Consider the following 21,433-nt stretch of genomic DNA (forward strand, 5'->3'; position numbering starts at 1 on the left):
TCCGATATTTCTTGCCAGACTGTTCCAAGTTAATCATCAGTTGTGACCACATTTTTCATTTATTACAGACAACAGTAGTAATCTTTGAGGAGCTATTCATCTTTAAGCTATTCCATTTTTTCATAATTTCACATACCTCCATTATGCTAGTGGCCTTGTCAGTTTTCCATTTTTTTTACTTATTGCCTTCTTAGCTACCAGCATAAGCAAGCCTTCAGGTAACATCTTGCCTGATTGTTTTCCAGCCCACACCCCTCCTAAGAGCAGCTAACAGATCTCTGCCCGCTTCGCTCCCCACCCTGCCCCCCAATTTCCACCCACCCTTGGTGGTCCTACCTTTATTAGAACAAACCCCTCCCATCATTTTTACCACCAACCACAACACTACTCCCAACTCTAAATCCACCACCTTCCCACTACTACCCCTCCTCTTCTGATAACATGAATAAGCACTCTTTGCATACCCTCTCCTTGCACATCTTATCAAAACTCCATTATACCCCCACTCAACCACTTCCACTGTACAACTACTCACCCTCACTCTGCTCCTCTCCCACCAACTCAAGAACCATCCCTATGCATCCCCCACATATTCTATCAACTAAAATACTAAAACTAAATGCATCCCTACAAGTTAACAAAATAACCCTCCTACCACATCTGTTAACGACTGCACCCAATCATAAAGTTTCCCTAAAATGCAAACTCTTTCACAAACTGATAAAATTAATAACCTCATGCATACCAAAACTTGCCCTCAGTGGAGACATCCACCCCAACCTTGGTCCCTCCATCTCCAACCCCACTTCTAATAATCAGACTAACAACCACGTCTCCCAAATCCCAACCAGTAGAAAACCAAAAGACCTCCTTCTAAGCCTAAATATCAGAAGTATAGCCAACAAAGTCTGCGAACTCCATGCCACCATAGATTTATACTCCCCAGATATAACCATCTTAACATAAACCTGGCTAAAACCTCACATTACCAGTGAGCAAATCCTCCCTAACGGTTAAAACATACTACGACGACTAGACCGACTAAAGAAAGGAGGTGGTATAGCTATAATATTTAAACAGCATCTAAACACCCAGATTCTAAACTCATCAGCTCCCCAAATTACCAATGAAGAAATATATACCACCTTGAAAATAAACCAAAATAAAACCATCAACATAATAGGATGCTACTTCCCACCTGGCCAAAATATTCCTCCACTAGAAAACCTCCTAAGCTTGACTACCCATCTCCCTCGAGAGACCATAATTTTAGGTGACTTCAATATTAATTGGCAATCCTGTTGCGGCAACCATCCAACCAAGCATCTAAACCTTCATGGCTTCACCCAACTAGTCCAGTCACCAACCAGAATAAATAAAAACTCAAACAAGCACACTACCCTGGACTGGATACTAGAATCAGCAAGATTCCCCAGTCCTATAGAGCAGAGTGCCTATCAGATAGCCTCAGTGATAATTCCCCAACATTCCTACTCAAATAAACACCTATACCAAGTTAAACTGGTCATCTACCATCAAATACGTAAAAAAACTACACTTTAACCCAATCACATTCATCTCATCCCTCAAAGAATGTAACTGGCACCCTCTAAATTACCTCAGCCTAGATGACGCAGTCCAATTTTTCAATATTACCTTCCTAAGCATCTTAAATAACCATGCCCCCATAAGACTTACCAGATCCAAAGCCCAACCCTCCCCATGGCTACAGAAAACCACTAGGTCAGAAATGAAAAACTGAGATAAAGCCTGGGAACACTGGCGCAAAACCAAAACCCGCTCAGCTAGACAGAAATTCCTAGAACTACGCAATACAGTCAAAAAAGCTAATAAAGGAGGACAAAATCCAATACTACCAGTCTGCCCTCAACTCCTCCCAACACAACCCCAAACAATTCTGGACCTCCATAAACTCCATCCTCCACCCAGGTAAAGTCAATACCCCTTTACCTAACATTCCTCACTCCTCAGAAAATATTGCTACCTCATTCAACACACACTTCACACAAACCATACTATCACTAGGTAGACAACACAACCCCCCACCCCTACACCCCACACTCTTCTCATTTTCTCCCATTTCTACCTCCAACATAAGAAAACTCTTAACTAAACTTAAACCCACAAAATTAGCAGTAGACAACCTCCCAAGTGAATTCCTACAAATTGCAGCTGACGCCTTAGCCTACCCAGTATCCATCTTGATTAACCGATCTCTGTCAGAATGCTACGTCCCTACACTATGGAAAATATCACACATCATTCCCCTTCACAAAGGTGGCCCCTCCACAGAACTAACCAACTACCGCCCCATAGTGATTCTATCTCCACTCTACAAAATACTAGAGAGATGCATTCACACTCAAATCTCAGACTACCTCCTTACTAACAGCCTCCTTTCTAATACTCAACATGGTTTCCGAACAAACCATAGCACCACCACTGCCTTAGTCTCTTTTACTAACACTATCCTTCACCATAAAAACAATGGCCATCTCTCCTCTGCTACTTTCCTAGACTTATCTAATACATTTGACATGGTCCCGCACAAACTCCTCCTCTCAATAACCTATCCTTTTCTCAATCAGTCACCAACTGGTTTCAAAGTTACCTGTCTAACCGCCAGCAATCTGTTATATGGCAAAATGACATATCTCCCCAACTACCTGTCTCTATTGGTGTTCCCCAAGGATCCATTCCTGGACCCCTACTCTTCTCTATTTTCACCAATAATCTAGCCTCTGCCACCAAACATAGCACACTGACACTCATACAATATGCAGATAACTCGATCATCATCTGCTCCACCCAGTCCCTACCCGAACTGCAAAAGGTCACACAGCATGCCATTTCCTCTGTTGAAACTTGGCTATCCAATGCCCAGTAAATACTCAACCCAAACAAAACTAAACTCCTCATCTTTGAACCCACCAAACATACTCAAAACAACTCTCACTTTAACATCACAGCAAAAGACAACACCATTATCCACCCAACAGATCACACCAAATTGCTAGGAGTTGAAATAGACAATCTCAAATTTGACATTCACATATCCATGACCATAAACAAAGTCCACCAAAAACTAGGAGCTTTATACAGAAATAAACAACTCCTCACCAAAGCAGCTAGGATTTCAGTTGCAAATTCGCACCTTATCTCCACCCTGCTTTATGCCTCTCCAATATATACCAACCTAAGGCAAATGCAATCTAAATAAACTCGAGACCCGCTACAACAAAATCGCCAAATTCGCCACTGGGGCATCCTACCATAGTCACCACTGTCTCTCACTTACTGAACTAGGCTGCCTAGAACTCCCTCACCTCCCTTCAATGGTATCAACTCACACTTGCCCACAAACTGGTTAACCATCCTCTAAAGGTCCCATCCCTCCAGTATCTACTCCAACCCTATCTCACCACCAGACCACTACGATCCAGAAACAAAAATCAATTACAGGTTACTAGAGCCAATAACACTGCTTGAAGAAGCACTATTCTCCAGCACTATAGCCAAATTTTGGACCCCCCCCCCACAATAACCTCTCTACCATCATGCACCCACTTCAAAGCTTTACTTAAAGCACACCTAAAAACATGCTGGCTATGTCCTTGTAACTCTCCCCTCTAACTTCTCCCACTCCATCTAACCTCTACCTCTCCTCCACCCCACAAACTACCTTTGATTACAGCAAGCTCTGATACTTCCATGCCTAGCTACTTATTATATGGCAGTAACTTCTTATTGTAACAATTGTTAATATCTGCTATGACTTTGTGGGTAGAACAGATGCTAGTTATCTACGGAATGTACTATGTTCTTTATCTGTAACTATGTTTGTAATATTTTAATTGCTAGGATTCTTCATCTGTAACTGTCTAATATTTTAATTTGTGGAGCTTTTCTCCCCGGGCCTTCTCTGAAAATGGACCTGCGTCCAGTCGGACATTCCCAGGCAACAAATGTAAATAAATAAATAATAAATAACTTGTCTGGAGTAAAACAATATTTATGTAAGCATTTACATCTAAATATTCTAAACTTTTTTTTTTTAATTTAGTAATGAATATGGGATCTTGACAAATCTTCGGACATTGTACCTTAGTATACTACTTGTTTAGCTTCCCCTCCAATTCTTTTTCAATAAACATTTAATGTCTTATTGAAACTTGCATATTAACCTCCTATGTTGAGATTCGTACTGTTGAGCTTCAATTAGGTTAAGTCTGATTTTACCAACAGTAATCCTCTTCCTTTCCAGTTCCTTCCATATAGTTACTAGTCTCTGAAACCAAATAAACTCACTTTCTCAAAACCCAGAATTCTAATATTATTTTTCCAAATCATTTTTGATTGCCCAGCTTTCTCTTTTTCCCAGAACCTTGTCTCTCTTGATCCACAACTTCGCCCCTTCCTTCCTTGTATCTTAGGCTCTACTAGTCCTACTGGGTATACTTCTGTCTTCCTCCATGATTTGATTATATACAGACATCATTGTGATCCTTTCTTTACTGTCAGCTTGGGCCTGCACACAAATATCCAGTCATACATCTGGTTTATAAGGTCACTGAGTCAACATCAAGCATTCCACTTGGCTTCACACTTTTGTGACTATGCCAGGTAAACTAATCTCCACTATGTTGCTCTATGGTACCCTTACAGATTTGGAATTCAACTACTCCCAGCTCACTCTGGAACTTTCCCCTCAAAGATAAATGTCTAATTTTTTCAAGCTAAACCCATATCTCACTCTCTGACTGGTAGCAATATGCTTGCTCCCACATATAGATCTGTGGGATCACAAACTTTCATGGCAAAAATAAAAAATTATCACCTTCCATCTTCTCATTTATTTTTAACCTCGTTTCATCACAGGACTCATTTGCCGTATGCTGTACTTTTCCCATGACACACAACCTTAGATATTTCATCCTAAAGTGACCTTATAGGTAAGGACATTGTTGTACTAATTCATATTTGGGTACAGAACTGACTACTACAGAAAGCTTAGTAATGTACCAGTTTTATAACCTATTTCCTGAAAATAACTAAGGATTTTAAATATTGCCCCAAATTTTGTAAGACACAGGATCAAGGAAAATGTGCTAGTTTTCTTCTAAGCATCTTCAAAGACAACCTGCTATGGAATCCCTTACCTGTTTAGCGAAAGGTCTAAATAAATCAAACAGTGAACAGGAAAGTGGATATCCTTGCCTAGTGCCTCTACTTACAGTAAATTCCTGGGACAAAGCCCTTACAGTTTTTATCCTGGCTGCTGGTTGAGTGTATATTTTCAGTATCAGTGTAATCAAACCAATTCCTTGAGAAATGCACAAATGGTTTTAACATTTTACATAGGTACTTCTCAGTGCACCCTATCAAATGCCTTTCAACATCCAAACATCAAAACTAATGGTTTCCCTTTCTTTTCCAGCTTCCTTTTGAATCATTGTTTTGCTTACATCATCAAAAGTTTACCTGCCTTCTACAAAGTCACACAGGTTCAGGTCTACCAACTTCAAAAGTAACCTTGACACACACTGTTACAATTCCAATAAAATCCACAATTTAATACTGATGTTGGCTTATATGAACCCATATCATTGTGATTCTTCCCTTCTTTCAGGGACAGTACTATTGCAGTTTCCTCATATGGAGTAAACCACTAAGGTTGCAAGATGCCATGTAATCCAGAATTCTGAGGAAATTTCATGCTGTGATAGAGTAACATGGTTTGCAGGAATTGGTATAGGAAGATAGTGTCTTTAGGCAGGAAAGTTTTCTGCTGTGTCCAGAAAAGCCTCCTACAAACAGCAGTCTACTTGCAAGGGCCAAATGTGACTTTGGGAAGTTGAGGGAAGAGAGAAAGCTGCTTGAAACATGCTACTGTAAACAGTTTGATTTTCAGACTCTCTTGTACTATGTCTGCCTGGATCAGGCTGTCAACCACATAAGAGTAGTTATGTATGCCTTAAATCCTGCAAAAGACCAATACCAGAGGCAGGCATTTTGTAAAGATGTTGGATACAGTAGGCAAGTCAAAAGGCAAAGTAGTAAACTGGTAGTCTTGCTTCAGCTGCTCTGAATATTAGAATCCTCCTAATTTGCAAGAGGGTATGAAAAGAGGCATCCTTTAGATCCAAGGCAACAGTGAAGGCTTGAAGGAATACAAGAGATAGGATGCTTTGCAGGGTGAGCATTTCGAGCTTTGCAATTACTGGACATTTTATTTAGTCTTCAAAGTCCTTCAGCCAACTTCCATTCAGAGCACCAGAATGAAAGTAAATAAACCCAAGTGTCCTCCTCTACTACTGGAACATTTTCTATTGGTCTGTGTCCTAGCAGGTCCTTTATAGCAAGGGTGGAACTAAATGACATTGTTTCCAATCTTGGAACAGGAGGTTACCTACAAATTTTGGTCTGCTTACAAAGTGACTAGTACAACAACATAATGTACTGGAAATTTTTAACCCTATCCTGTAATTTCTAAGACTCACTGGTTCTGAGATATCCTCTCCCACAAACAGATAATCCCCTATTTGTAAGGAAGGACAGAGAAGTTTAGCTCATTGGTACAGAGGGTTGGGTCTGGTATTTTCTGGGGGAGGAGAGGGCAGCTTGACTGAATCATGGCCGTTTCCCTCCGTGGGTCCTCATCATGAGGGCTCCCAAGACCTATCCTTACATTTTGCTTATTTTCCAAGAATTTTGGATGTTTTCCTTTCTGCAGTTTATTTGGCTTGGGGAAGACTGGGCTAGTTTTTAAGGGTAATTTCTGTTAAATTTGGACATTGGGAAAGAAAAAAATACTTTAACGCCCAACTTAAAAATGTCCCTTTTCCTCCAGTCTTGAATGCCTTCTTAGTGGAGGTCTTTACAGGTGGTCCTTGCCTGGGGAGTATTAAGAGCTCCAGTTTCACATGAACTGGTAAGGGCTGTGCCAGGCCAGGCATGTCCACAAATCATTAACCAGTTAGCTGCTGTCCTGCAGGAGGCATCTAGTGCATCAGAACTACACTTTTTTGGAATACTTGGCTGTATAAATAAGGTATCTAATACTTCAGGTCCTCATCACAGATTTCCTCTGCATTAATCTTCAGCATGTCCAGGAGAGATTCCTGAAAGTTAAGCATGTGCTTCTGGTAACTCAGAGCCCTGAAGGTCAGATCAAGAAATGTGCAAAGTTTCTTTCTAAAGCAGTATAGAATCCCAGTCTGTCACTGGAAATGGAGTTTCCTGGATTGAGCCATAGATGGTCCCTTGTTGGAATCCAGGGACACCACTGTTAGGTCAACCAAAGTGTTCTTACAAAGGAGCTTCCTGGAATTTTGGACCCTACAGAACTAGTCAAGTTTTTCCTGGCAGGAGAATCACATCAGACTCCAGTGATTCACTGATGGTCTCTTCCAGTACATCTATAACTGAGGAACCAGCAAATGGTTTAGACTCTGTCAGGCTCATGAATGTTCTATACCTATACTGAGCAGAGTACTTCTTGATATCGCATTTGAATTCTTTCTTCATTCAGTGAAGAGGGTCTCTACATGGCAGATCCTTTGATGGTGAAGCAAAGGACATGGTGTCCTCAAGTGCCTGATTCATAAGAAGTGATGGACATCTGCCCACCCAGGCAAGGTCATCCCTTTTCTGGATCAGGGTACCAGAATCTTCTTCTAATGAAGGATCAATCTTGTTCTTAGGAGGAGCCCTGATAACCTTCAGAATTCTAGCACTGGTTGCTTGGCTTTAAGAAAGCTCATGAAGTCCTAAGTCATCTGGAAAAAGACCTTAGATGATGCATGGGTAATGGGATGGAATGAGGATCTCCTCTGTGTAAGCAAAAGGAAACTATCAGATGCTAGATTCAGCTTTGGTGTCTGTCAGTTGGGGCTGCTAAGGACCTCAACCAAGTCTCCAGGAACATCCTCTTAAGCTAACAAATGGACATTGTCCTACCCTTAGCTGAACAGCAACAGGCAATAGCTAGGGCTGCACTTCAGTGACATTGGTTAACCCCCGAGACAGGCATTGTTCAGCAATTTTGGTGCAGGGGGCCATACCTAAAAGCAGACAATATGGTGACTTCCAGAAGAATTGTGGACAGGTCTCGGCCAAACTCCAAGAAAGGCACTTCACTGGTGCCAGTGTTGCTCAGGCTGCCATGTGTTTGTTTCTTCTCCTTTGCATGTTTATTGGATTGCTTGTATTTCTGAGGGAGGTTTTTAGAGGCCTTGGTTGGCACTGTGACAGAAAGAGACCAGGCACACACCTTTTTCCGTGATATAATCCTGGAGAGATTTAGCCCTTCAGTAGACTGTCCCCTCCTAGCAAATTTTAACAAGTGCAGACAGCTACCCACTTACATTGTGGTCCTAAATAAAAAAGGCACCAGTAGTGAAAATTTTTGTGCAGGACTCGTTTGCCACCTTAAGTGCAATTATTCTTTTTCTAAAGCATCTCAATCACTATCATATCAGGTATTTACATAGTGCAGAATAAAATATGGAAAAAGTAGCTTCTGCTATGGTATACAGAACCAAAATCTCTGAAAGCAGGCTGACAAGCTGGAGAGATGTTACTCGGTACAGCATATGAAAAAACACATACTGCGACAAAAAAAAGCTGACAATAGCATTAGCTAACACATTCTCCTTTATGACACTCAAGTTTTGACATCTGAGTGGGACAGAGTCAGCAGAAGCTAGGAACAAGGAAGGAAAAATTTGGAGGCAATGCTGTCATTGGGCTCCATAGACAATTATTTTAACAGTACAGGCAACGCTGGTGCAAATATTGGTTAGGGAATTGATGGCTAAATGGTTGTTGATTATGATGCAATAGCAAATGAAGACAGATCTTTACCAACAACAGTTAGGCTCAAAATCACAAATCTGCAAGCAGCAAAAATGGAATGGTAAACCTCAGGGAGGATCACATTTAAGTTTCCAGTGCATTACATCATTGTACTAGTTAGCCAAGCCAAGCAAAGCAGACATTCACAAGCACAAGATTTTCTAGGAAGAAACTATCAAATTCTGAATGGCAAAGCAATATCAGATATATGAACTCAAAGGAAGACCTTGAAGCTAGGTCACATTTATGACTAGTTCATGTACATCTTTACAGACAACCTTAGTAAACACCAACCTGCCTTCCCCAACAAAGTCCGATATAACAACACTCTAGATAAAGACCAAGGAAGATGGCCAATAACTGAGCTCTGCTCCCTGGTAAGCACTGATACCACAAGAATGGCAAGAGTGGAAGAACGCAGGTGGGGCACCCTTCTGAGTGGGTCTGCGTGAAAAATGCAGCATCCTTTTGCCAAATGCTACTAGGGAAATGTTTAGCGGCTGAAGAATGTGACGCAGTCTGACCTGCTTAATGAGACTATCACTGAAGGTCAGTAACTATTCATATTATTATTACAGTTCCTTCTTCACAGTCTTGTGCGACTACGGCAGGTGTGGTAGGATTTTCTAAGTGAGGAAGGGGGGAAACTTCTACGGAGTCATAGCTGTCCACTTTGGGTGCTCTAAAATAAGAAAAACATTTAGTCGAACTTGCTCCCCACAAAGAATATTCCTAAGCTTTCTTGGGGAAAGCTGTCATCCCCAAAGATACGTCTTTACTTAAATACACTAATGCTTGGATCACTCCAGTTCTGAAATAGGAAACAAACTCCTACCTTAGTCTTTGTCACTTCAGCAACCATGCTATCAATCTGTTCCTGAAAGGACTTCAGAGCTTCATCAACAGCCTCTAACTGTTGCTTGTAGGAAGTCTGCTCCCTCTTAAGCTCTTCCAGTTCCATCATCAAGGCATCGACTTCCTACAAAAGCAGCATAAATTACCTTAAGAAATGTTGCTTTAAAGAAGAAAATATTTCCTACTCATTAAAATATATGTGGATTAAGAAGACAAGTTATTGATCAGACCAAAAATTACAGTTGTGCAAGACCTTACCGTAACAGCAGATGTCTTACTTCCCATTGTTGCAGTGTTCTTTACTCTGGGGATAACTTACAAGGGACAGCCAAACATCTGGCCAGCCTACCAAACCTTTAAACTTTCCCAGAGTCGTACATCAGACATTTCCTAGGCACAAGGTGTAAGGTACATATGTGACCTACAGGCGCCTAATCCTCAAAACCGAAGTGTCCCAGAAGTACCAGAACAACCCCAGAGAAACAACAGCATGCCCACCCAGGAAAGGAAACAGGAGCAGATAAGCATGGAAGAGGAAACTCCTCTACCAGCAGAAGGACAACAAAAAATAAAAGGGGCAAGAGGGAGGGACCAAATACTGCAACAGTGAGTAGTAGGACATCTACTGTTATGATAAGATCGTACACAACTGTATTATGTCCTTTATCACTGTTGCAGTATTCTTTACTCTTGGGAAGAGTACAAAAGCTACTGAAACATATAGGAGGAGGAAGGCAGAGAACAGCCTTCCACGAAGCCATGAAGGATAGCCCTGGCAAAACCTGCCCTGTCCCTGGAAATGACACCCCAACTTATAATGCTTGGTGAAAGTGTGGACAGAGGACCAAGTAGCTTCCATGATGGCTCTAGTATCCATACCCCTGAAAAAAGCATAAGAAGAGGCCACTGCCCTGGTAGAATAAGCACAAACAGAGGAAAGCTGTTTGCCATTAAAATAACAAAATGAAATTGAATTAGAGATCTATGAGGAGATGGTTTGCTTAGACACTGCCAAATCCAATTTCATGACACTCAAAGGCAGACAGGCAGAAACGGCAGACAAACAAGCTTTAACAGAAGAATATGCCAAACCAGTACTGAGCAATTCACACAAAGAAAGGACCGTAGGTACACACACACACACACAGCAAAAGGGTCCTGGTAATGCAGGAGACACCAGACAGAAAATCTCTTCCATTTAGCCACTTGGGATTTTCTAGTTGTGGGTTTTCTGGCCTCTTTCAAACCTGATGGACATCTTCAGAAAATTGGCACCTAAAAGGAATCAAAACCCTATCACCCAAAGTATCAGCTGAAGTATGAACAAGTGAGAGTGAATGAGTGACCACTCGTCTTTTGTGATTAAGATACTTCCTATGTGGTAACGTGTGACAGCGGAACCAATGCTGTCTGGGCCAAAAGGGAGTCACCAGCAAGAGTTTAGATGTGTCCCACATGATCTTGGGCAAAACCTGGGAAAGAACAGGAGGATAGGCATACAGGATCATCCTCTTCCAAGTAAAAGATATGGTTTCCAATTTCCAAGCTAGTGGACTTGAAACTCTAAGGATGTAAACTGTCCAGAATCACCTTTCTGTGAAGCATCCATTTGTGAGGATGTGTCTTGGACCTGTTCAAAGCATCTGCCACTAGACTGTGCTCTGAAGGGATGTAAACCTCCTGAAGAACCAAGTGATGTAAGATTGCAAAATCCCAATCCTGAAGAGCCAGCCTGCAAAGAAAGTACAATGATTTCCCCCTGCTTGATGATGTACCACATGACTCTGGTATTGTCTGTAAAAACTTTAGAGGACCTGGAAACCAGAGGGAATGAAAGGCCTAGGATGAGCGCCCTCATCACTTTGATATTAATGTGGTCGGACATCTGTTGAGTAAACCAAAGACCTTGGACTTTCAGATTGCTGGAGGAAGCTCCCCAGACTTGATCAGAAGCATCTGTGTATAGCTGGACTAGGAAGACGGATCTGAAAAGGTCGACCTGGACTTGGTGAGAGCTGCTGATGCCACCACTGGATTTTGAATTTGAGACTGGGCAATAGTGGGACTGGAAACTCAAGGGTGGCAGTGTTGAAGTCAGTCTTGAGATACTATTGGATTTTATCATGTGGAGTTTGGCAAAAGCAACCATGGGTATGATGGATGCCATGAAAACCAGGGCTCAGCGAAACTACCTTGCAGGAAGAAGTGGAAAAAGAAGAGAATGGAAATAAATAGTCAAGGTGAAGACCATGGGAGGCAGAAGAGAAGCCAGCACTGGAATGCTCTGAATCCTGCAACCCAAAAACATTTGGTCCTGACAGGGAGTCAACAGTATTTTTTTGAGATTGACAGAGAATCCCACACGAGCAGGGAAAGCACAGCGATGTGTAGATAGGATAGATAGGATTATTTTATTTCTGCATAGAAGTCTGCACATTGAACTGCTCAGTACTTAACTTTTCTGTGTGTTGTACATGTTCATTGAAAACTATACAAGTATTCCATTTGCCTGTATATTGTACTTGCCCATTTGACTTAAGTCATGGCTGAAGAGGTTGCTTGGACCAGTCCACTTACCCAGATAAACATTAAACATAGTATTTCGTTCAGCTGGTAATAATCTTACGGGTGGGGGGATTTGGAGGAAACATTTCAAGCTTCCCACTCTTGCCTCAGGGTCTGAAAAGCTTATCCAGCATCCACAACTGGTGGATGCTTAAAGAGAACCTGCTGTATTTGTCTGCTCACTTCCTTCTCTACAAACTCCAAGAACCAAACATCATTGCCCAAACCACAACTTTTCAACTCTTGCTCCCCATCAAAATTCAACTCTTTCCAAAAATTTGGATTACAGTATTGCACTCCCTTTCCGAGCTTAGCCTACTAGCACCTTCTATTAACTGCCCTACTCCACACTTAAAATATTAAATTCCAGAGATAAATTATCACAGTGTAATTACTCAAACTGTGATCTATGTTGTGTTTTCTGGTATCCTTAATATAAAAAAAAAACAGAAGCCAGAAGTGCCATATTATTTTCTAAACATTTGCTGTTCTTTCCAGTGATCACTTTAGTCAAATGATGTCTTCAGATCTTTTTCTAAATTTAACTAATTGCAATTTGCTCATTTTTACACAGTTTGGAATATTGGCCAGGGTAAGGAAGTGTAGTCTTTAGTATGCAAATGTCCTGTTTAGAATGACAGAGAGAGAGCATGTGGTCAATCAGATGGGTTAATGGGACAGCAATGTCATAAGGGTGTTGGGCTCATCCTAATTAGTCTAAATACCGGAGATTGGTTAGCTGGGTTTGTGAAGAGAAAAGGCTTAGGATAGGCATCCTTTGAACGGTCTTGACAGCTGTGCTACTTTGTTAACCTGCAACTGAATTCCCCCTACTTCAGCAGAAATACCAATTCTAAAAAATATATTCTAATTTGTTTCTAAGAATAGGACTTGGAGAACAGAAAAAAGGAAAAAGGTAACAGAAGAAACAATAAAAATACACAAGTTCATTGTTAAAGTGTCACTGTGGTCAAATATTTGCATAAAACATTGCGCCTACTTAGTTTACAAGAATAGGATCAAAAGAACAGAGGAAAAAAATAAATAAATAAAATATGAATTAAATCATTGTTCGAGCATCACAGTGATGGTTATTCTAAAGAATCATGAAGACCTGTAGTAGAACTAATAAAAATTTTGAGAAAATGTTGATAAAATTTTTCTACCTAAAGTGTGTTAAGGTCATTCCACCTGTTAGGCGATTAGTATAACAAATTGGAAGATGTGAGTTATAAACCAAAACAATAAACCAAATCAATACTAAAATTTCCTTTGATAAAAGTGGAAAGTACAGTTGCGCAAGTAATCCTACCATACAGTAGGGGGGGGGGGGGGGTTTGGGGGTGTCCATACTAAAATTTCCTTTGATAAAGGTGGAAAGTACAGTTGTGTTAATAACTTTACCATACAGTAGCGGTTGGAAAGTTGGGGGTGTCCATACTAAAATTTCCTTTGATAAAGGTGGAAAGTGCAGTTGTGCAAGTAATCTTACCAAACGGTGGCAGGGGGAAAGTTGGGGGTGTCTTACGAAGGGAAACTGAGCAATACCATGGAACCAAAAGAGGTTATAGACCTCAAATGAAATGTCCCATTTGTGAGGACCTACTCAAACAGCAGCTGCACAATCACCCAAAGCAGTTCTGAAGAAAAAAGCTGTAGAAGTGGCCACAGCTTTAGTTGAGTGACACTTTGGTTTATGATGAACGGGGTTTCTTTTTCAAACTATATCCAAAGGAATTACAACCAGACAGCCACTAGCACAGAGTAACAGTAGAAACTGGCTTACTCAAATGGGCCTTTGAAAAATAGACAAGTAACTCAAGACTTATTTGGTTCTATACAAATAAAACCTCAATTGTCAATGGGCATCAAGACAATGCGGTAAACATCCCTCCTTTGTTGAAAATTTCAGGAAAGAACACTGGCAATTACTTACCATAGCCACCTTTGGGAGGAAGGCAGGATTCCTGCAGAGGGACACCCTGCCTTTATGAAACAACAAATACAGAGATACCAAAGAGAGGGCTTCCAGTTATGACACATGCTTGGCAGAAGTAACAGCCACCCAGAATAATGTTTTCCAGGACAACAATTTCAAGTCCGACCTAGCAGAAGGCTCAAATGGAGGTACAGCCAGCACCTAAAGCATGAAAGACAAGTCCCATGGTGGGACAGGATCCCAGAACAGAGGACATAACATAAAGGTACCCTTGAGAAAGGCCTTCAAACCTCAGAGTAGCCAAGGCACATTATCTTACCAATGTGAAAACTGGAAATAGCTGCCAAATGTACCTAAACAGTAGAATAGGCTCCTGAGTTAAACAAGTCCAGGAGGAAGTCCAGAACCTCCTCCAAAAGGGCTGAAAAGGGATCCAGACCTTGACAGCCCAACAAGTGAAATGTTTCCACTTACTACCACACACACTGTGTATAAACCTTTAAAACAAAATATGCACCACTCTGTCAGAAAGCTTGGGATTTCTGCCCATCCTGGGAAATGGAGAAAATATGCAGTTAACTTGAGTGTCTGAAGGTTGGGTGGACCTTGACCAGTTGGCTGAGAAATCAGATCCAGTATGGGATCCAGGACCTAAGAAGGGTACCTCAGAAAAGGCCAGAAAACTGAGAACTACACCTGACTGGGCCAAAAGGGGGCAATGAGGATTACAGTCACTCTGCAATGGGCTGCCTGCTGAAGAAGTTTCATCATCAGCAGGGTCAAAGGATATACATACAGGAGACCTGGGGGCCAATCATACAGAAAAGCATCCCTTGGTGACTGTTCCTGAGGATGAATTAAGGCACACTAGCTGCTGCATTTGGTGTTGGATGGGGATGTGAACAAATTATCACGAGTGCCCCAGCACCAAGAAATCCAAGGTATCAAAATGTACTCCAAAGGCACACACTATCTTTCCATCCTGTTTGCTCCTGATCAAAGTCTCCTTAACCTTAGACCCAAAAGAGCCGTCAAAGAGGGAAATAATGGATGTCTTGACGCAGCCTGCAAAATTACACAACCTCAACCAAGCATGGCAATGCCAGCGTCAGCAGTTCAGAACGCGCCATCAACTGCATTAGATAGCAGATGCATGGACACAATGCAACAGACTAATGTGGATCTCCAGAGTCTTCTGAGACTCTGTAGTCTGCTGTATCTTAATCAACCTTGACACTTCCAACTCACTGTCATGCTGATGTAGTCAAGTTTAATGCCTTCAGTGCAAAAGTGGCTGTGGAGTAGGAGTGTTTCCCTAAACAGTCCAACACTGGAGACTTCCTATTCAGGAAGATGAACAGAGAAACTATTTTCAGAGATGTCCTCCTTAGTGGCAGCCACCACCACAACTGCATTAACTGCAGGAACCTTACTCCAGTGTTGCTGGTCCTAGGGAGAAGTTAAGAATCTTACCCAATTTCTTTGGAATCAGTCTGACCATATCAGGCGGCTTCCACACCCTCCAGAACACTAGGTTCATAAGCACATCCAGACAGGGTACAACCCAGGACATTGAATGGAAAAAGCAAGGGGACTCTGGAGGTAGGGCAGACTGGAGACCATCCGGGGTGGACAGTCCTGGAGTAGACAGATGTGCTCACAAGTGCAGATGTCGAAGGGATACTGGTTGCAGCTGGCAACGGTTTCCTGACAGAGCATCCCCTCTACATCATCAAATGCAAGAACTAACGTTGGCCACCTGCAGACTTAGGATCTGAAGAGCCAGAAGACACAGGACTTGAGTTGCTCCAACTTGCCCTGATGCAAAGACCTGAGTTGAACTGCTAAGAACTGCCAACAGCAGAGGCACTGAGTGGGAAGGGTGACCCTGAAACTGTAATCAAACTTGATCCATAAACTGCAGCCTCCATGCGCTCTGAGGTCCACTCGGCTTCGAAGCTGCCAGAGTCAAGGAAACCAAGGCAGAGGGGTAGGAGCTGGAATCACCCAAGCCATCAGATCTGATCCTAGGGAAGGAAAGGCAACTAGCTCAGATGACCTTGGAAGCATAAGGCCCAAGGGAGGAAGCAAGCTAAATGGAGCTGGAGCCTTGAGTACAGGACCCAAAGCCAAAGGGATCAGTCCTAACCAAATCTGGGATAGTAAAAAAGACCACATCAGCTGCTCCAAGTCAGTGGGTCATAAAATTCCAACTGAATGGGACAACCAAGCTGAAGACGCCACCAATAGAGGCTTGCTTGCTGAATGAGTGCTCCAAAGACCAGATCTGAACAGAGAAGATCGGATCCAGGGCAAAGATGGGAATTAGTCCGGGGAGGACTCGGAGTAGAAAGGAAGAAGTGAGAAAAAGTCCTGCCACAGGGAACTCCTTTCGACAAGAAAGGTCTCGGGACACTCAGAATGGGAGACTGAGCCTTTCCAGCAGTCAGTGAAGACAATTGGGTAGAAAATGTCACAGCCGATGATGGAGCTGTTACAGAGAGTCTTGGGACGTTTGCATCTGGAGGACCAGAAGAGGAAGCCTATTATTTTCAGTCTTCCCTTCTAAGGTCTGGGGTCCTTAAAGACCTACGTGTGACCCTGGAGACCCTTGTTGAAAGATGAGTAGTCACCAGCGGGCCACAGAACATTTGGGACACACGACAGTACACACACCTGTCATGAGCATCTTGAGAATGGAGCTTGTGACCACACTACACGCTTCTTAAATCCCTTCCCCATATTGTAAACAAAAAGAAACCACCCAAGACACGCCAAACAAGGACAAACACTCAACCACACTGGGTGGGAAAAGCCCACTAACAAGAACACTACTTAAACTGAACTACCTTTGCTACCTATCAGAAAAAAAACTACATCAACAAACTAAATACAAAAACTAGGGTAGAGGAAAAGATGAGACCAAACTACACGTGAAACCTCACAACAAAGAATACACCCCATGGAGCTAATGATCAAGGTACTGTCTAGGAAAGGTATCAAAAGAGATCTGAGGAAATCTTGGCGGATTATGGGTAGAGAACATGTAATTCGGCGGGCTGAAATCTTTGGAATATGTCCGGTCTCAGATCAGTGTCTGATCCAATAACTCACAGGTTGAATCCAGATGGAAAAGACATCGGATTAAAAGGTAACAGCCTTAAAAAAACATTTGGAAATAGTTTGCATTGACATAGGTTGCACCTATTAATCTGAAGATCTGAAAGATTTAGTTCCGTCAAGATAGTAACAAAGTTGCCTGTGGACATTCAAGATATGGAGTATCCTTTCTCCCTCATTTTTGGGTTCAGGAAAGAACACAGGGAGATGGATAGTTTGTCTTAAAATAAACTGATACCACCTTCAGGAATAAGAGAAGGATTAGCTCTCAAAAAAACAAAAAACAAACGCTGTCCCTGTGGAAAACGAGGTATGGTTGACTCAACATAAGAGCTTGCAATGCAGATACTCTTTTGCAGAAGTCAGAGCAATCAGTAAAACTGTTTTCAGTGTTAAGATCCTCACGTCATCCAGTTTAGCTGGTCCAAATGGAGCAAGTGTTAGCTTTTCTAAAACAAAATTAAGATCCCAAGTAGGGGCCATGACTTTTCTTTGTGGTCTCTTATGCAAAACCCCTTTCAAAAACATTTTGACATGAGACTGCATTGAGAGCAAGATCCATTGGCAGACATTCTGAAAAGGCAGAAAAATGAACTTTGATAGAGGAGTAAGAAAGACCACAGGATAGTAACTCAGACAAATATTGGGAAACCAGAGAACAGCTATCTCTGAATGGGTGCTTGTTATACTATTGGGACCAGCGAGAAAACGCTTTCCATTTGCTAATATGATTTTCTAATAGCAGTTTTTTCTTGCCTCCATCAGTACCTATTGGACATCCTCAGTAAAGAGGTGCCTAAAAGCAATTAAGATCCTATCATTCAGGCAAATTAAGTTGATTGGTGTCGAGGTGTTATCAAACACCCTTGCTATTTGTGAGTATATTCAGTATGTGTGAAAGCCTGTGACAATTACCCAGGCCACATGAAAACCGTGGAGAAAGAATAGTTGTGTAAAATCTTATCATAACCATAGATACCCTTAGATTGATAGTTTTACCTACAATCCTCTCTCCAGCCCAATCACCTGGCACAGACCCGGCAGTGTGTGTGAGCCACATTACCACAGTGTGTCTAACACTTGCAGCTGGCCCTCTATCCGTTTTATCCATGAACTGTGTGGACGCCAACTCCTGTTGCTCCGCCTGACCTCCCTATATCAGGACTCCAAGCGGAGACAGGTCCATTAAACAAACACAGTCATTACCACAGTGTGTCTAACACTTGCAGCTGGCCCTCCATCTGTTTTATCCATGAACTGTGTGGATGCCAACTCCTGTTGCTCCGCCTGACCTCCCTATATCAGGACTCCAAGTGGAAACAGTCCATTAAACACAGTGTAGGTGTCTTTTTAAAAAGACTTGAATCTGTATCTTGATACAATGTTAAAGTTAGTTTCTCATTGGTAGTGGCTTGCACACTTGCGACCTTGTCCCCCAGCTTGCTTCAAGCCCTGTAGTGTTTCTTCTTATTCCTTTCCCCTACCATCTGCCCCGCATCTAGTCTTTCCAAGCTTTAGTTTAATTTGAGGCCACTAGATGGCAGCATAGAACAAGACCGCTTCAAGTGCACGATTTCAAAACACATTTACCTGGAAAAAGAAACAATTACTTTGTAACTTCTCTCTGATCTCTCGCACAATTCCCCAACTAGAAAAGATGCACGCTACCACCTGCATTTCTGTTCCTTACCTGCAGCCTGCCGTGTTTAAAAAACAAAGCCTAAAAAAGTAAATCAAAGCTATTGTTTAAAAAAGTGTCTGAAAACCTGGCTACTTACCTGCATTCTAGCATACTATTTTTGCCGGGTTGTTTTTTTTTCATATTTCGCGCCACTTTCTCAGCTGGGCCAGTGACTACCCAAATAGGACTTCTCTTGATCCTCACCCTTCCCGACTGCTGAGCCCTCCCCTCGCTCACCCAACCTAACACTATTAAGTAAAAGCCCGCATCCGTGGCGACATCCCTTAGATTGATACCCTCTCCAGCCCAATCTTCTGGTACAGACTCGGCAGAGTGCGTCAGCCAGTGAGTGCATTTTGTTTTGTTTGTAACTCTTTAACTACGTTAATATCTTTAACTACGTTAATAATATTGCAATTTGCACCAGTTACAATAGAGTTATAGCAGCAGCATGTAACAGGATCTTCACTGCATTATGATACTACTAAACAGCAAATGAGCACTGTGGTTTCCGCTCAAAAGGTTGATACTGCTATTGAAAATAAAGTATTTAATATCGCTATATATGATTAATCTTTAGACGACACCCAGTAAAGTAAAGAAGGCTGCGCAATTTAATTTCTTATTTGATTTCAGTAAAGCAAAGGAAGCTGCACAATTTCATTTCTTATTTGGCTCTCTTAAAACGCTACCAGCTAAGTTAAGTAGTTAGCTCAGTTTTTTCTTAAAATGCTACCAGTTAAACTAAGTAATCAGCTCAGTTATCTTTTTACTTGTTATTACATTCAGGGCATTATATAGCTTTTCATGGCTGTTATAATGAATATTTTACTCAGAATTAAGTAATTACCTCAGCTGTTACGCATCGTTAATTTCAGGGCACTGTATGACTTTTTATGGTTGGTACACGGAATTATATACCTGTGGCTGTGTGGTACATTTGATGGTATAGCTATCACTAACAAATTGCATTTAATGATTGAATTTAACTGTGTGCTTAGTCTTTTCAACTCTCTCTTCTCTGCTTCTACCCCCTTAACATTCTGCCTGTTACCCCTCTATATCTTGATACTAGCCCTCTCTCACTCTCTATCCTGCTGGTAATCTCTCTCACCCGCCAAGTGCTTATTTTCTTCGTTTTTCTTTTACAGCATTACCACAGTGTGTATAACACTTGCAGCTGGCCTTCCATCTGTTTTATCATCGAACTGTGTGGACGCCAACTCCTATTGCTCCACCTGACCTCCCTATATCAGGACTCCAAGCGGAGACAGATCCATTAAACAGTGTAGGTGTCTTCTTAAAAAGACTTGAATCTGTATTTTGATACAATGTTAAAGTTAGTTTCTCATTGTTAGCGGCTTGCACACTTGCGACCTCGTACCCCAGCTTGCTTCTAGCCCCGTAGCGTTTCTTTTTATTCATTTCCCTTACCATCTGCCCCGCACCTAGCCTTTCCAAGCTTTAGTTTACTTTGTGAGGCCACTAGATGGCAGCATAGAACAAGCGTGCTTGAAGCGCACGATTTCAAAACACATTTACCTGAAAAAACAAACAATTACTTTGTAACCCCTCTCATCTCTCGCACAATTCCCCAACTAGAAAAGACACACACTACCTCCTGCATTTCTGCTCCTTACCTGCAGCCTGTCATGTTTAAAAAAACAAAACCTAAAAAAAGTAAATCAAAGCTATTGTTTAAAAAAAGTGTTTGAAAACCTGGCTACTTACCTGCATTCGAGCATTCTATTTTACCCGATTGGTTTTTTTTTTCATATTTTGCTCCACTTTCGCAGCTGGGCCAGTCCGGCTCAGTTCGCCCTCACTACGCTCGGGGCTCTATCCACTCCTCTACCCTACCCCTATTCTCAATCACCCCATTATAAATCACATTTATATCTAGCCTTACCCCTCCTACCTCTTCTATATCCAACCACACATCACCACCTCAAACTCACATGACCAACCATCCTCTACCACAACTCCACAAATCTAAAATATACTCCACCCCTTCCCCTCTCCTTACCCCCAGCAAATCCCTCCCTCTAACCACACCAACTCACCTAGCCAACCACAACTTCTACTACCACTCACAACCACTATTATATATCTTACTAAAGTCTCTACTTATCACCTTCTACTCCACCTGTAAAAAAAAAAAAAAAAAAAAAAAAAACTAAACAACCTACACTATCTTCCTCTCTACCTTAACTTACAACACACCCCCTGTACTGTCATCTTATCCCATACCAACCTATTTGTCTTAAAACCATCCATATACCCTGCAAAACTCTCAAACTGCATCCCTTGCCACAAAACTTTACAATGCCTCTCCTAACCATCATTATCACACTCTCTCTATACTTCTCCTTACTTCTAAAACTATATGCTCTTCA

At 41.8% G+C, this 21,433-nt stretch overlaps 1 protein-coding gene across 1 annotated transcript in view; it reads right to left on the bottom strand.

The window, feature by feature from the left end:
• SMC2 (structural maintenance of chromosomes 2) overlaps nucleotides 1-21,433 on the bottom strand; it is a 1,579,182-nt gene that overhangs the window by 128,991 nt on the left and 1,428,758 nt on the right. The window contains exon 21 of the mRNA XM_044060351.1: nucleotides 9,713-9,856. Coding sequence (XP_043916286.1) covers nucleotides 9,713-9,856 — 144 coding nt within the window. The remainder of the gene's footprint in view (nucleotides 1-9,712; nucleotides 9,857-21,433) is intronic.

Source organism: Protopterus annectens, chromosome 2.part0 (assembly GCF_019279795.1).
Source record: "Protopterus annectens isolate FY-2018-M chromosome 2.part0, PAN1.0, whole genome shotgun sequence".
NCBI classification, from domain to species: domain Eukaryota; kingdom Metazoa; phylum Chordata; order Ceratodontiformes; family Protopteridae; genus Protopterus; species Protopterus annectens.